We start from the raw sequence: 16,576 nt of genomic DNA, 5'->3' as shown, positions 1-16,576 counted from the left end.
TGAATTCACGTGAGAACGTAGTGATTGTCTGGTTTCACCCACATAGTTTTTATTTATTTAATTCACTGGATAAGATATACCGCATGTTGTGATAGACATCTGCAGAACCCATGGATAGGGTTGCCAATTTTGGTTGCACATATTCATGGAGTTTCATCACATGATATAATCTTTAATGAAAGATTAATCTTTAATTTCTGGAGACTCCAGGACAATCCTGGAGGGCTGGCAACCTGACCAATGGATTTGGAAAGTGTTGGGTAGGGGGTGGGGGTTGATCATCATAACAGTGGGGATATGACTGCAGGTTTTGCATCTGTTGTTCTGTCAGGGGCTGGTGCTGCTTTGAGTTAGCCTGTGAGGAGCCTGCTTCTGATGATGAGCTTGGAGAGGTTGAGGGCATTGTTTAAAGGCCAAAAGAGGAGGGTTAGGAAAGACTTCTTTCAGGACGGGGTCCCCATCGAGTATGGATTGTAATTGTTTAATGATACCCTATATGGGTTCCAGTGTGATATTGTAGGTGATAACAGGGGTGTACGATCGGAGATTTTTGGGTTTGGGGTTTTTTTAATTCATATTGAAGCAGATTCTCTCAGAGTATTTGGGTGATAAAAACACCATATCTCCCAACCAACCCAGCTACAACAGCACTGCAACCAGGTCAGCTATATGGGTGGTTACACTGGCATCAGCCCTCGGTTTCACAGTCCCCTTGAACAGAAAGGCTGAATATAAAAATACATTACTCAGTTAAGTTTTATGCGAGAGGCGCAAGAGTGACATTCCATTGGTGACATTTAGCTTTTGCTTGCATTGTGAACTGGGCCTGAGATACATTTTGATTGTCTGTTGCACACAATAGTCTATAGGTCATTCACCAAGGGAAATAACATCAGCTTGGTACTAGGAATGCTGTGGAGCAATGATGTCAACTCTGTGATTTAACCTGGAGCAAGTTGTCATCCTAGTAAATGTCATTTCATATCAAAGTCCCTTCCAGCCTGGAAAGTACAAGTGAAATATCCACAGGGGAAAAATCCAACCTGAAATCCTCTTGATGAGATGTAGATGTTGTTTTGTTACCATGTTAGTGACTGTTGCAATTTCCAGGAGCTGCTAAGTTTCTGAATTTTTGCATTAGTTTGGGCACATATGGATTGGCTGTTTGTTACCAATGAACACAGCCTTCATCCTGACATTGGCCTTGTACCATTGCACCATATGCATTGTGCTTTGGACTCTCTTCTGAAGCTTTGTATTATAAAATAAAGCCCATGTCTGGTTCCAAAAGTGGGGGCTAGGGCATTCATTTTCACAGTGAAGAACTGACTGTTAAATATGGCTTAACAGACCAACCCATGAGCAAGGCCATTCTGGCCGTAAATCACTGGTTATTATCTTCTTTTCATTAAATATATGTAAGGCCCCATTGTGAGTTTCATGCCAGGACCCAGGCTGCACCAGGAGCCCCCGAGAATAATTCTCAGACAGAATTCTTCCTGGAGACTCCCAGAGAGCACATGATACAGAAGCAGCTCTGCCACCCCTTCAGTGGGTGCCACGTGGATGCTCCTTTCCATGCCCAGAAAGCTCTGGTAACCAGTGCAAACGAAATAAGAGAGATGGCCCCACCCTACCCTCTGAGCTACCCAGGGCTGTCAAGAGTGGGTTCGGGCCCCGGTGAAAAAAATTTTTCGGGCCCCCCAGCAAGGGTGGACTGGCTAAACAGGGCCGACGAAGCCAGGCCTCAGGCCCCCTTCCAGACCTCCGGGGGGCCCAATAATTTGTATTGGCTTCCTCCCCTTCTCGTCGGCCCTGGAGCTACCTCTCTAGGTTAGTTAGCACGTGCAGGAGTAGTAACGGAGAGAAATGCCTGTATTCCGCAGTAGTTTTGTATCTGAACAGTAGGATTGTGTCTGGAGCCTACAGAAAGGCACAAGAGAATGAAGAGGAGGACTGCTTGTGTCCTCTGCACTTTCTTCTTCATAATATGCCCCAAGCTCTAACCAAATCACAGATGGTTCTTTTTAAATACATCTCTACCCCAATATAACACTGTCCCTCAGGAGCCAAAAAAAAAATCTTATCGCGTTATAGGTGAAACCGCATTATGTTGAACTTGCTTTGGTCTGCCGGAGCGTGCAGCCCTGCCTGCCCGGAGTGTTGCTTTACTGGATTATATCTGAATTCGTGTTATATCAGGTCACGTTATATTGGGGTAGAGGTGTAATAAGTGTCAGATCAGTCCCTGGTGAACTTCAAATAATGCTGGTCCAAATTATTTCCACTTAATGTTAACTAGGAATCCTTTTTCATTGCCTGAAAAGCCAAGATGTGACAACAAGGAAAATGCAGAAATATGCTGCCGTATGTAGGGTTACACATATTAAATAAGGACCTTATTTAAAAGGGGTTTTGATCTGATAATGCTATATGCCCAAGAAAAGATCTAGAAAAATCAAAGAGCATAATTTTGATCTCAGTTCTATTGCTCCTACTTCACACAAAGATCCAACAATATTTTGAAGTTATGGGTGTGGATCTTTTAAAGGGCAGAATAGAGCTCATAAATTAAAATTCTCATGTTATCTGTTGTATTTAATCTGTCTGCCTATCTCACCTAATCTATATCTGTAGGTATCTAATCTAAAAGGTCACATTCTCAGCTTGTGTAAATCACTGTAGCACCACTGACTTGCTCCATATGAGGAACATTATATTTTTTAATTTGCCATCTGTCACCGTGACAGTGAAGCTCTGGGGTTTCAGGCATTTATTTCACATTGCTACTGCATTTATGTTGCAATTTCTTTATGTTAAGAAAAGCAAAAGCTCAGTGTCACAATACCAGTGACTCACTAGCTGATAGCAAGATCCATTATCATAAGAACAGCCATACTAGGTCAGACCAAAGGTCCATATAGCCCAGTACCCTGACTTCCGACAGTGGCCAATGCCAGGTGCCCCAGAGGGAATGAACAGAACAGGTAATCATCAAGTGATCCATAGAATCATAGAATATCAGGGTTGGAAGGGACTCAGGATGTCATCTATTCCAAACCCCTGCTCAAAGCAGGACCAATCCCCAACTAAATCATCCCAGCCAGGGCTTTGTCAAGCCTAACTTAAAAACCTCCAAGAAAGGAGATTCCACCACCTCCCTAGGTAACCCATTCCAGTGTTTCACCACCCTCCTGGTGAAAATGTTTTTCCTAATATCCAGCCTAAACCTCCCCCACTGCAACTTGAGACCATTACTCCTTGTTCTGTCATCTGCTACCACTGAGAACAGTCTAGATCCATCCTCTTTGGAACCCCCTTTCAGGTAGTTGAAAGCAGCTATCAAATCCCCCCTCATTCTTCTCTTCTGCAGACTAAACAATCCCAGTACCCTCAGCTTCTCCTCATAAGTCCTGTGCTCCAGCCCCCTAATCATTTTTGTTGCCCTCTGCTGGACTCTTTCCAATTTTTCCACATCATTCTTGTAGTGTGGGGCCCAAAACTGGACTCAGTACTCAGATGAGGTCTCACCAACGTCAAATGGAGGGGAATGATCACGTCCCTTGATCTGCTGGCAATGCCCCTACTTATACAGCCCAAAATACCGTTAGCCTTCTTGGCAACAAGGGCACACTGTTGACTCATATCCAGCTTCTTGTCCACTGTAACCCCTAGGTCCTTTTCTGCAGAACTGCTGCCTAGCCATTCGGTCCCTAGTCTGTAGCAGTGCATGGAATTCTTCCATCCCAAGTGCAGGACTCTGCACTTGTCCTTGTTGAACCTCATCAGATTTCTTTTGGCCAAATCCTCTAATTTGTCTAGGTCCCTCTGTATCCTATCCTTACCCTCCAGTGTATCTACCACTCCTCCCAGTTTAGTGTCATCTGCAAACTTACTGACAATGCAGTCCATGCCATCTTCCAGATCATTAATGAAGATATTGAACAAAACCAGCCCCAGACTGACCCTTGGGGCACTCTGCTTGATACCAGCTGCCAACTAGACATGTAGCCATTGATCACTACCCGTTGAGCCTGACAATCTAGCCAGTTTTCTACCCACCTTATAGTCTATTCATCCAGCCCATACTTCTTTAACTTGCCAGCAAGAATACTGTGGAAGACCGTATCAAAAGCTTTGCTAAAGTCAAGGAATAACATGCCCACTGCTTTCCCCTCATCCACAGGGCCAGTTGTCTCCTCATAGAAGGCAATTAGGTTAGTCAGGCATGACTTGCCCTTGGTGAATCAATGCTGACTGTTCCTGATCACTTTCCTCTCGTCTGAGTGCTTCAGAATTGATTCCTTGAGGATCTGCTTCATGATTTTTTCCAGGGACTGAGGTGAAGCTGACTGGTCTGTAGTTCCCTGGATCCTCCTTCTTTCCTTTTTTAAAGATGGGCAGTACATTAGCCTTTTCCCAGTCAACCAGGACCTCCCCCAATCACCATGAGTCTTCAAAGATAACGGCCAATGGCTCTGCAATCACATCCGCCAACTCCTTTAGCACTCTTGGATGCAGCGCATCCGGCCCCATGGACTTGTGCTCATCCAGCTTTTCTAAATAGTCCTGAACCACTTCTTTCTCCACAGAGGACTAGTCACCTCCTCCCCATGCTCTGCTGCCCAGTGCAGTAGTCTGGGAGCTGACCTTGTTCGTGAAGGCAGAGGCAAAACAAGCACTGAGTACATTAGCTTTTTTCACATCCTCTGTCTCTAGGTTTCCTCCCTCATTCAGTAAGGGGCCCACACTTTCCTTGACTTTCTTCTTGTTGCTAACATACCTGAAGAAACCCTTCTTGTTACTCTTAACATCTCTTGCTAGCTGCAACTCCAGATTTGATTTGGCCTTCCTGATTTCATTCCTGCATGCCTGAGCAATATTTTTATACTCCTCCCTGGTCATTTGTCCAGTCTTCCATTTCTTGTAAGCTTCTTTTTTGTGTTTAAGATCAGCATGGCATACATCACCCATTAACAAAATTAGTAGGTTTTCTATTCAGACCTCTGCAATTGCTTTGTATTTGAGGGATTTTGTTACCTTTTTTATCATGTTGGTTTATGGTTTGTGTTTGAGAGTTCCTTTCTTCTAGTTCAAAAAGTGTCATTTAGTTGCCTAGGCCTATGTGTTGTGCAATTTCATTAAAGAGATTGCTGAAGGACAGGTTTCATTATAATTCCAATATAAAGCTTTTGTGTAGGTTTCAGTTATAATGAATACAGACTTGGAAGCTTGATCTCCTTGTACTTTGGCTCAATGATAGTTTCACACAGCAATGGAAGTTAATACAAAATTTAGCTCTGTATAGTCGTGCAACAAAATAATAAGAGAGTGTTTAAAATTAAAACACAAAACCACAAGAGAAAAGAAACTTCCTCTAATGGCCATATAAACTGCTGATCTTCTGCATGTAATAGCACTTCATACATTGTGTATATTGATCTTGCAGAATTATTGGTTTTCCCCTCCCCCTGTAGGGTGCAGAAGACATGGGAAGGCTAGAAACTCCATTTCAGTGCTCTCAAAACTATCAGATGGAGGGAAACACACTCAGAGAAGCAGCATCCACCTGCTCCCTCCAGTCCTGTGAAACCTCATCTGTGCAAAAACTCATGGCCGGGGTCCTGGGTTTTGACAGGGGCATGGCTGAGTGAAGGTAGTGGCATTGGGGGATCAGCTGCTGTGCATGGCACCATTCCTCCAGGAAACCTGATGGCAAATTCTTATGGAAGTTAATAGCAACCCTGAAATCATTAACTTCCACAAGTTCCATACCATGCTGTCAGCCCCCTCCAAAGGGGTCCCAGGGCTCAGAGGTAGGTGGCAAGCATGGCAGCCTGATCAGCCATGGTGCTGTGGAAGAGGAGAGTCCAAAGAGTAGCGCAGAGGGGCAGATCACCTGTGTAGCTGCTTCAAGATCCATGAATCTTAGAACATCAATGTCTTTGGGCCCTACTAAAGTCAGTAGAAAGATTCCCAGGGACTTCACTGGGAGCTGACTTATACCTGGTAGGGCCATGCCTCCTGGCCTCTCTGCAATTGCCATCCCACCAGCAAGGCTAGGCCTCAGGAATTCAGGAAGTACAAACACACATATTTCCCTGGATCACTTTCCCCTTCCCATGGTTCTTCTGCAGGTAGGAATGAGGGGAGGTTGTGGAATCCTCATCATTGCAGGATTTTAAGAGCAGGTTAGACACAAACTTGTCAGGGATGGTCTAGGTTTACTTGGTTGTGCCTCATTGCAAGGGGCTGGACTGATGACTTCTCAAGGTCCTGTCCAGCCCTCCTACATTTCTATGACTCTATGAATGATGAGGGGATTTCTAGAATACATAAACTAAGCACATGCCTCTTGGTGGGGTCTTCAATATTGGGCTGAATACATTGGAAATAGGCTGTCTATTGAGCTTATCAGTACTTTCTGCTTCCAGATGGACTGGAAAACCCACCTTAAAAGCCCTTTATCCTGATGTTTCAGTACTTATGCTTACGGTCCCAGCCAGACCAAGAGCTGCAAAGGTTCATGGAAAAGAGTGTGTGTAGGAGGAGATTCAAAACAGGTTAATTGAAATTTTTCATACCTCAAACACGGTTTAGTTGGGGAGTTTGGCAAAGATCCTGATTAGGTCTTACTTTATCCAAAACCCAAATGAGACTGTGTTTATTGTTTATTAATCTTTGCTGTAATCCATTTTAAAGTGTCTCTTTAAAAATAAAAAATATCCGACACCATTGCTGTAACTAAGGCTACGTCTGTACTGAACACCACATGTGGTGTCGTGTAGGATACGGGTAGCTACGCGCCTCAGTGAAAAGAAGGCTGTGTCCACACTGAAAGTGAAAGGCTGTGGCAGGGGGAGGCAGCGGGGAAAGGCTCTGACATCTCCCTGCAGTAGGGAAAGGCTACAGCAATGATGGGGAGGCACAGCTTCGGCGAGTAGAGAGCCATGTAGGATATGTACCCGGGTACACACCCACAGGGTTCAGGCACGTCTTTATTCTACTGACCTACGCCGTGCCTCACAATCTACAGTGCTGTTTATAGATGTGTTTGTACTGTATGTACTCTACAGGCCGCTGAAAGTAGTGCACAGTGTAAATGTACCTTATTTAACAAACTAATGCTACCATGGCAGCTTCTGCATGAAGAATGAGCTCAGACTGATGACATAGCAAAAAGGAGAAAAGAGCATAAACAGGGATAAAAGTAGTAACCACTGGTTTTGGCAAGTAAGCTGAGTGAATGTGACCTGGAAATTATAGAGCAAGTGTGTTTATGAAACAATATGAGCCTTGTTCACAGAGAATTGCAACAGCATCCACCGTTCTAATTTATGCCATTATTTTGGTCAGCAATCTCGAGATTTGAAATGGTAAGGCAGGATGGGTAACTAAATTTGTGCAGCCAGTCTCATCAGAAGCTGCTTCTTCTTCCAAACAAACTGTGCCTATGAGTGGAGGATCTCAGACAGAGAAATGCCATAATACAGTTCATCTGTTTCCTTGCTTCACTAATTTTTTTCTAACTTTAAATTTCCTATTGATTTCAATCTTCCCCTACTTGAGAGATTTCAAAAAAGTTAGCAAACTTGCTCTCTCCATGGTTCTATCCAGCTTCACTCAGCTTGAACCCAGACATGGATTTTGAAACTCTCCAGTAGTGCAGATGGATGAAGAAAACAAAGAACCATCCACACTACTGACATACTGAGAGCGCCTACGTGTTTGCTCCTACAGCCAAATTCAGGCCTAGTGGAAGCAGGTTAAACTTCACTGACTTCATCGGCACTTCTGTTGGAGTTGCACCCAGTTACACCAGTATATGGCCCACTAACTCAGAGGAATAAGAATAATGATGGATCATGAGAGTGTAAATCCCACCATCACTTGTTGCCTTAAATGTTGCTCTTACATTTATATTCTCTAGGTCCATGAAACGCACAAACCACTTAATACAAACACAACTTTAAAAAGTGGGCATTTGTTTCTTCAAGTTCTTCTTTTTATATGTGATTTGTTGCTGAACCAGGTCCGTGCTGTTTAGTTTCTTTCCAGGCTCCAATTTTTTCATGTAAATAGAATGATTTTTAACTATGTTTCAACAGAGAGCAGTGGAAATCCACTTCTTTCCTATTAATTATTGTTAGACAAAGCATAAAATCAGAAAACAGAAATACAAATTATGACGTCAGAAAGCTAGACTCATATTCTAGATCCAGAGTAACACCTATGACAGCAATAGAATTGCCTTCCATAAGGCTACGCATAATGCCTTGTTAAGTCTGTATTGTGAGTTGAAGTGTCTGTGTGTGCGTGTCTGTGGTAATCATTTCTGTATCTTTGTTATTATTTGTTTAACACAAATAGTACTGTGGTGGTGCCCAGGAGCTCCAGTCATTGACTAGGACTCAGCTGTGCTGGGACCAGTACAAATACAGACCAAAAAGATGGTCCCTGCCCCATAAAGATTACGATCTCAGACTTTACCGACTGTGCTTTCTTCTCTCTACAGCCCTCAACACGGCAAGATGTGAGAAATTACAAAAAGAGAAGGAGGAACTGGAGAGAAGGTTTGAGGAGGAGGTGAGGAAGCTGCATTGGCAACAGCAAGAAGAGCTGCGTGCCCTTGAGGAGAGGGTGCAGTTACAGTACAGGGGCAAAATGGACCTCTTGCAAGAGGAACACAGACTCCAACTTGTGAGGATCAAGTGTCAGCACCAGGAACAGGTCAGCCATAAGTTATTCATGTTAAGGGGATAGAGCAATGCAATTACAGTGCGGTTACTGTCCATCTGAATGTTGTCACCTTCTCCAGTATGAAGACATTGTAACAAGCTGATAACTAGTAGAAGATCCAATTTTCTTCCCCTTCCTAGTCTAAAGAAAAGCACATACTTCTGACTGTGCAGTGCCTTTCATTCACACATCCTAAAGTGCTTTACAAATAACTCACTTGTGCAGTACCAAATATAAATATTGGGCCCCGTCCACCACCCTTACTCACAATGAGCAGTACCGTACCCCACTGATTTGAATTAATCTACATGTTAAGTAAGATACTTCTAAGTGCAAATAAGGGCAGCAGAAGCCTGCCCAGTTACATTTCAAATTACAGATAAAGTAGGGCAGAGCGGTGAAGTGACTTACCCAACCGCACATGTTTTGTCAATGACACAGGATAAAATCCAGGTTTCCAGACTTCTGTAGTTCAACCATTAGACCAGGGGTCAGCAACCTTTCAGAAGTGCTGTGCCGAGTCTTCATTTATTCACTCTAATTAAAGGTTTTGTGTGCCAGTAATACATGTTAACGTTTTTAGAAGGTCTCTTTCTATGTCTATAATATATAACTAAACTATTGTTGTATGTAAAGTAAATAAGGTTTTTTAAATGTTTAAGAAGCTTCATTTAAAATTAAATTAAAATGCAGAGCCCCCTGGACCGGTGGCCAGGACCGGGCAGTGTGAGTGCCACTGAAAATCAGCTCGCGTGCCGCCTTCGGCACCTGTGTCATAGGTTGCCTACCCCTACATTAGACATTATTGCCTCCAACTGAGCACATAACTTTGACTATGAGCCTCAGGTATTTCTCCTGCTTTTCTTTCCTAAATAAATGGGATTACATAGCATATAGTATTTTTAGCCTTATTTTTTAATAAGTTAACTGCATGGCCATTTTAACTCACAGATGGGCCTACTACTGTACTCGTGTGAGACCGTGGTAGAATTGGACGTGCTAGCAGGATGCTCTGCTGTGGTTTATGGAAATGACTCCTTCCATTGACTTTGATTTAATTATTCAAATTGCACACAATTAACAATTGACATGGTTAAAAAGATTTCAGTCCTGGCAGACTTTACCCAAAGACTAAAGGCAAATTGACACTACAGTGCTACTTCGGCACAGTTGCACCACTGTAGCACGTGTGGTGAAGACATGCTATGCCGACAGGAGAGCGCTTGCCTGTTGGCATAATTACTCCATCTCAGCAAGAAACAGAAGCTATGTTCACAGGACAGTGTCTCCAACTGACACAGCGCTGGCATCGACGGCGCAAAACTTGCGTCTCTTGAAGGGAAGCTTTTTCGCACCCCTACACAACGTATGTTAAATCCACTTAAGCAGTAGTGTAGACCCGCCCTAACAAACGCTATTCATGGAAGGCTCTTCTCATTTTAATTTCCATTCTTCATCATGTCTGGGTGGAATCTAACCCTGAAACCTAAGAAACAGAGTAGTCCTGTTGCCTGCAGGGTCTCATGGCTGAAATTTCACATAGGGATGTATTGATTCTTTAATATGTATCTCATAGTTTAGAGTTTGGAGTGAAAGCCTGGGACTCAGAATTCCAGGGTTCTATTCTTGGCTTTGCTTCTGAAACACTGAGCGATCTTGGGAAAGTCATCTAACTTTTCTGGCCGTGATCCTTGTACCTTCTGTAATCGTTTGCAATTGTGTGAGGTGGATTTAAAGCACTAATCAATCAGAATGACCCTGACTTTGCACAACAGTAAATGACTGCATTGTGGTGCAAGGCATGAGAATGAGATCCAATGTCTCTGAGTTCATCATGGGTGACGCAAAATCCTGCTCTGAATCCCAGCTAGCTCTAGCCAGGATAACTGCGTAGCCGCAAGCTCTCCAGTGTAGCTTAACGCTGAAAAGGAAGCTTTTTGTCTGATAATCTACATAGAAAATATCTGTCTTCCTCCATTTCTAGCCTGAAGGTGTCTGTTCACATGTTGATTATTTTTTTTCCCTCACAGTCAATGAACCAATAATCTCTTACGGCAGATTCTAGATAATGTCTTTATTAAGAATGTTTTCCTTCAGTCTCCTATGTATGTTTGATTCCTTTGTGGCAGGGATGGGAGTGCTCTTGCTGGGGTTTGACCATTCTGAAGTGCTAAATCCTTTTATAGTTATTGATCTTAAATCCTTCCCAAGTGTGCTGTTTTACCCAGTGCTTTTGTCCGAGTATTGATTTCCTAGTATGTGGTGGGAAGAGTTGTGAAAGTTTGAGTCAAAGGGTCTTTGTGTTTTAAGCTAGAGAGTTTCCTTATCTTCGCTCTTAATCTTTTACCATCTATATTAAACCTTACTTCTTGTTGTTTTTACTCCTTTTATATTGAGTCATTTTTGTTTGTTAAAGATGTCTTGTTGTGAAGTCTATGTACTATTGGACATTACTGATTGTTTGGAAACTGATAGGTGAGGTTTTCAATTGCTGAGGATTTAAGCTTTGGGGTTTTTTGTTCTTTGTTTTCTTTGCAGTGCTGTGTTTCTATTCATTTCTTGGGCAGCTCTTAGAGATATTAGGCAGGATGGTGCTTTGCTCTTACTCGGGTTATAAAATAAGTTGACTCAGGTCAGACAGGTTGTGCTGGGATTGGATTCTTAGCATATTTGTCCTGCTCATTTCCCAGTCTGTTATGGTTTAATCCGCCATATTATTGCCAGCTGAAGCAATGGAAGTAAGTCTGTCTCATTCGAGGGTTGCAGTGTCCCATACAAAAATATGAATTAGTCTTCAGGGCTGTCAGTCCAACACTAAGTTAAATCAAGATTTTTTTAAAATCCAAAGTAAAGTTGTGTTTCAGGTTTTCAAACATTTTCCTAATGATCTCACCCATGTACGGTGCTCTCCAGCTCGTTACACTTCTCCAGTTTGGGCCTCCTCTCAATATTTATTCATTAGTATGTAAGCAGAGTCAGGATAAGCTCTACCCTGACATCTGGTGGAAAGAATTTCAGAGAATGTATTTGCATAGGCACGCCTACCCTATCCCAGACTGCCGAGCTGTGGGACTGCTTGGTGACAAATGACTCACCCTCAGTTGGGTGGTACTTGCTAGACAAGGGACATGGGTTCCAAAACCCAGTGAATTGTGAGAGGCTGTGGACAGGTATCTGTGCCTGGTGGTGCAGTCTCCTTATGGAGCCAGAAGCACCATTTCCACCCCCTCCTCTCTCCACTGTCGAATGTCAGAGTTGATTTTTTTTATTCCCTCAAGAATCTAAATACAGGTTACTGAGCTGAGCTCACTTTGGGCTAATGGTGCACTAGCACTGGGGCTCCCCTACTAAGAGCTGAGATCACTGAGAGTTGAAATTACTGAGCTGAGAGCACTGAGTACTGTGCTAACTAGTAGGCGGAGCCTGAAGCTATACTGTGGAACCGAGCAGCTGGCGGAGTGGAGCAGTTGTGGGGATGGCTGGAGCGGATCACGGGACAGCTGGTGGCAGCGGAGCAACTGGCAGAGCGGAGTAGCTGTGGGACGGGTGGAGCGGCCCACAGAGCGAGCAGAGCCGAGCAGTTTGCAGAGAGAACTGGAGCAGCTCATGGAGCAGAGCAGCTGGTGGAGCGGAGCAGTTTCTGAGGACGGCTGAAGGAGCAGAGTGGAGCGGCTGGTAAAGCGGAGCAGTTCGTGGAGAAGGCGGAAGCAGAACGCACGGAGAGGCAGGGCAGTTGGCCCCGGACCATGTAAGGTGCCCCTTTCTACCCAGGCTGGGGGGAGGGACCTCTACAGATAAACTCTCGAACTCTGGGGTGGCATTGACCAGAGACTTTTGGGTTGTTGGACTTCGGGGTGATTGGACTTAAAACCCTAAGGGGAAAAAGGACAGTGCCAAACGTATTTGGAGGTGGGTTTTTGTTTATGGTTTGTGTTATAACCCTGTTTGTGGTGTTTCTCCAATGGGATGCCGCATTGATTCCTTCCTTTATTAAAAAGATTTTGCTACACTCTGACTCCGTGCCTGCGAGAGGGGAAGTATTGCCTCCTAGAGGCGCTCAGGGGGGTGTGGTATGTGAGTGTCCCAGGTCACTGGGTGGGGGCTCGAGCCAGTTATGCATTGTGTTACTGAAACGGAACCCCTGGATACTGAACCCGGCCCTTGTTGCTGCCAGCTCAGAGGGGCAGAAGGGTTACAAGTAAATGAATTAATTAATTTCATGGTCCATCAATGGCTGTTAGTCAAGATGGTCAAGGTTAGGGTGACCAGATGTCCTGTTTTTAAGGGGACAGTCCTATATTTAAGCCCTCCAGTTGTCCCAATTTTTTCTTTAAAAATGGGCACATTGTCCCATATTTTCTGTCTCTTCCCTGCCTGCTCCCTCCATCAGTACTGGCGAGTCCTGCTGCTGGCCAAATCCCTGATCGCCAGCCTCTTGCCCTCCAGCGGTGAGGGGGGTATCCAGTGGCTGACGATTGGGGTGGGTAGTGCAAGGCTGGTGGTGGGGCAAAGCTGCAGAGCACAGGGCCAGCTTCTCCCTCTGCTGGTCCTTCAGTGCAGCCCCTGCTGGGTGCTGGCTCTTGGCTAGCAGGGCCCCACCCTCTGTCCCATTTCCAGACAGCACTGGCTGCACGCTGCGGTGGCTGGTGAGTGTGGGCAGGCACCAGGTGGCATCCGGTTACGTGTCGCCTCTGCTGCCCACCCATCGGTCCTTTAGGTCCTCCCCCTCTCGCTCTGCTCTCCTTACTTTGCCCTTTTACCCCCCATCCCAGCTGCTCCTCCATATCCTCCCTGGCGGGATATATCCCGCTCCCAGTGCTGCACGGGGAACCAGCCTCTGGTCAGAGCACTCAACTCACCAACAGCCTGGTTGGCAGGCTCTTTCCTTCCTCCACTGCCTCTGGCTGGGCCAGCGCCCTAGGAAAGCCCAAGACCCTCCGATCTGGGGCACTAGCCAGGAGCAGCCGAGCCCTGCGTGTGCCAAAGCCCCGCACAGTGCTGGCACGAGGAAGCCTCTCCACCCCTCAGCGAAGCTCTGGAGTGGTGGTGGGGGGGAGCAGAAGCAATTTCCAGCATGTTCGCACCCCAGCCCTGCAGGCTGCACAGCAGCACCCCAGGCAGGGGCTTAGCACCCTCTTCACCTGCGCCTCCTCCCCACCCAGGAGCAGGGCTGCTCCGACCCCTAGGCACCCTCCTCTGCTGAGCCACCTTTCTGGCCGGGTTCACTGAAGCTCCTGCAGTCTGATTCCCTGGGCCCTGGTGCACAGTGCATCCTTAGGGTTTAACCCCTTCCTGCCCGTGCTATCGTGAAGGGACAGGAGGCAGCTGGGTTATGTCGATGGCCAGCAGCAGCCTGGAGGTGTTATCTGCCTTTGACACTGTGCAAGCAGGAAGGGACAAGCTGCTTCCAGTCACAGGGGAGCTAGGAGGAGGAGGGGGAGGTGAATTCTGCAAAGAGATGGGTCAGGTCATCCCTCCTCTCCCCCCGCCTGCCCGCATCTGGAAGCAGCTCCCATCCCTTCCCTCCCACACAGTGCCGAAAGGCTGCTGCTGGCCACATTCTGGTTTGAACCCTGGCTGAAATCTGGGGAGGGGGACATGTGACCCAGCATGCCCCCCTACATGTTGCCTCAGGAAGATGCGGCACCAGTTACCAGGAGAGGTGAGTCCATCCCAGAGGCCCAGCCAGGCATGGAGGGCGGAGAGCAGGGAGGGTCAGGAGGGCAGGGAGGGTCAAGTCGGTCGGTCACCCGCCCCCACTCATGTGAGAGAGGTGTATGAGAGTGAGGTGTATGTCATCTCTCCCCATGTCAACGCTAAAGTCTTAAAGATAAGAAGGTAAATAAAAAGAATCCGAGTATGCAGTATTTCTTTTTAACAGGGGCTCAGTCAACTTGATGTTGATTTGAATGTTTGTACTGCCCAGTTCAGATTGATTGCCATTGAACTCGCCTGAATATGAGTAATTTTACCAGGTGTCCCATATTCAGCATAGGAAATATGGTAACCCTAGTCAAGGTTGCAACCCCATGGGCTGGGTGTCCCTAAGCCTTTGACCACTAGAAGCTGGGACTGCATGACAGGGGATGGATCGCTCAACAGTTGCCCTCTTCTGTTCACTCCCTCTGAAGCATCTGGCATTGGCCACTGTCAGAAGACAGATCTTCTGAACCACTGGTCTGGCTCCACTTGGCCATTCTTATGTTCTTACGCCTTATAACTCCTTTGGGAGGTAGTTGTTACAGACAGAAAAATGAGGTTAGGTGACTTTGTCAAGATTAACGAGTGAGTCAGTGGTAGAGCTGATTCCATGTGTGAAAGAATCTACCTACTATGAAAAGTGGCAGAGGAGGCTACACTGGAAGAACAAAGGGAGCCAGAAGGAAAACGGGTATGGAGTCAGAAAGTTAGGCTGGGCAAAATCCGTGGAGAAATTTTTGAAAACTAGCTTTTTGGCTTTATTGAGAGGGAACATGCCAGTGAAGCTGGTGGAGAAAGAAACTCTGCCTCCTGTTTCCTAGATCTCAGAAGATTAGGAATTTAGCATGGTCATTCCAATGGAGTGTTCATACAGAAAGCAAATAAGGCATAAATAAAGATTTAAGCAAGTACAGGGTAAAGAATTCTGGCAGTGCTTCAGAGGTGGTGATAGGCTGACATACAAACAATAGAATATACATACCAGGGGAAGGGGTTGATGGTATTCATACATCAGTACCACCTCACTAAGCCACCCTCTAATCACTCACTCTTTAGATCTCATCTCAGCAACTAAATCCCACTTTGTTTTATGAATAATTCTTAACCATAGCACTATCTCTTCTCATGTTATCATCAAGACAAGTTTGTATAATTTCAAATTCCAAGTGAAATATATATTTTTCATTCTAAATGTAAATCTTATCTCATTTAATTAGAAATTTGGCAGCTGATGTCTGAGCTAACTTAGCTATTTTGAATGATTATATGTAGTAAAACATTTTTTCTTATCCACACTAGTTCTGTGGCTCTGTCTTTGTTCTCTAATCTAACATTGTGTAAATAAAACAGCTGTGTGCATGAAGCAACTTCACAGTGAACAGCTGTTTCACTATAAAAATACAATTGTTTGATACACCACATTACAAAACGATGCAAGAGGATATGTTTGATTAGGGAATGTGATCATTATACCTCACAAAGCCCAGAAGAGCAAGTGACTTATATAGTCCTTCATCTGTGGCAATCAGAAGATTACTCTGATGGAGGCTGGAAAGCCCAGGAAATTGGAAATGAGATGCAGATCTTTTCAGCATTAGGTCATTGAGTCAATAGTGATAAGGACTCATTGCCATATGATGGTTTTTCATTAGCCTGTTATGATGTGAGTTGATGGTCCTAGTCCATTTCCATTAGGACAGTTGTCCAAATCAACAGAAACCACCATCGCAACTGTTACTACATGGCACCATTGTAGACTAAGTTTTGAACAAACAAAGAGGCAGTTCCTCCTGCTCCAGGTTAGAACGATTTGAATAAGCTTATCTTGTCACGGATGGTGATGTGTCTGTTCCATAGAGATGCCACGTGCGTCAGTCTCCAGGGGTGCCAACCTGGCACCTTTCAAGAACACTAACTGCACTCAAAATGTGAAGTGTTGGCGGAAACCACTGGTAAAAGAGATTGAAATGATTCCAGAGTCTTATGTGGTAGATTAATTGTATGATCAGCGCTGTCACAAGAAACAACGTAGTTGTAGAATCCTTGCAATAGTTAATCAGAATGAGATGGTGATTATTTGTCACCGGACATGTATGTATGAATATTCAAAAGGTTGAGGCTGTTTTACTTGACTTTT

The 16,576-nt window shown here is 45.0% G+C and overlaps 1 protein-coding gene across 1 annotated transcript in view; it reads left to right on the top strand.

The window, feature by feature from the left end:
• Positions 1–16,576, top strand: part of LOC127043303 (microtubule-associated tumor suppressor candidate 2-like) — a 69,663-nt gene that overhangs the window by 20,132 nt on the left and 32,955 nt on the right. The window contains exon 3 of the mRNA XM_050937303.1: positions 8,516–8,730. Within this exon, the coding sequence (XP_050793260.1) occupies positions 8,516–8,730 (215 nt within the window). The remainder of the gene's footprint in view (positions 1–8,515; positions 8,731–16,576) is intronic.

This window comes from Gopherus flavomarginatus, chromosome 1, assembly GCF_025201925.1.
Source record: "Gopherus flavomarginatus isolate rGopFla2 chromosome 1, rGopFla2.mat.asm, whole genome shotgun sequence".
In the NCBI taxonomy this organism is placed as follows: domain Eukaryota; kingdom Metazoa; phylum Chordata; order Testudines; family Testudinidae; genus Gopherus; species Gopherus flavomarginatus.
The sequence above is the reverse complement of the archived record's forward strand: the minus strand, read 5'-3'. Positions and strand labels throughout refer to the sequence as shown.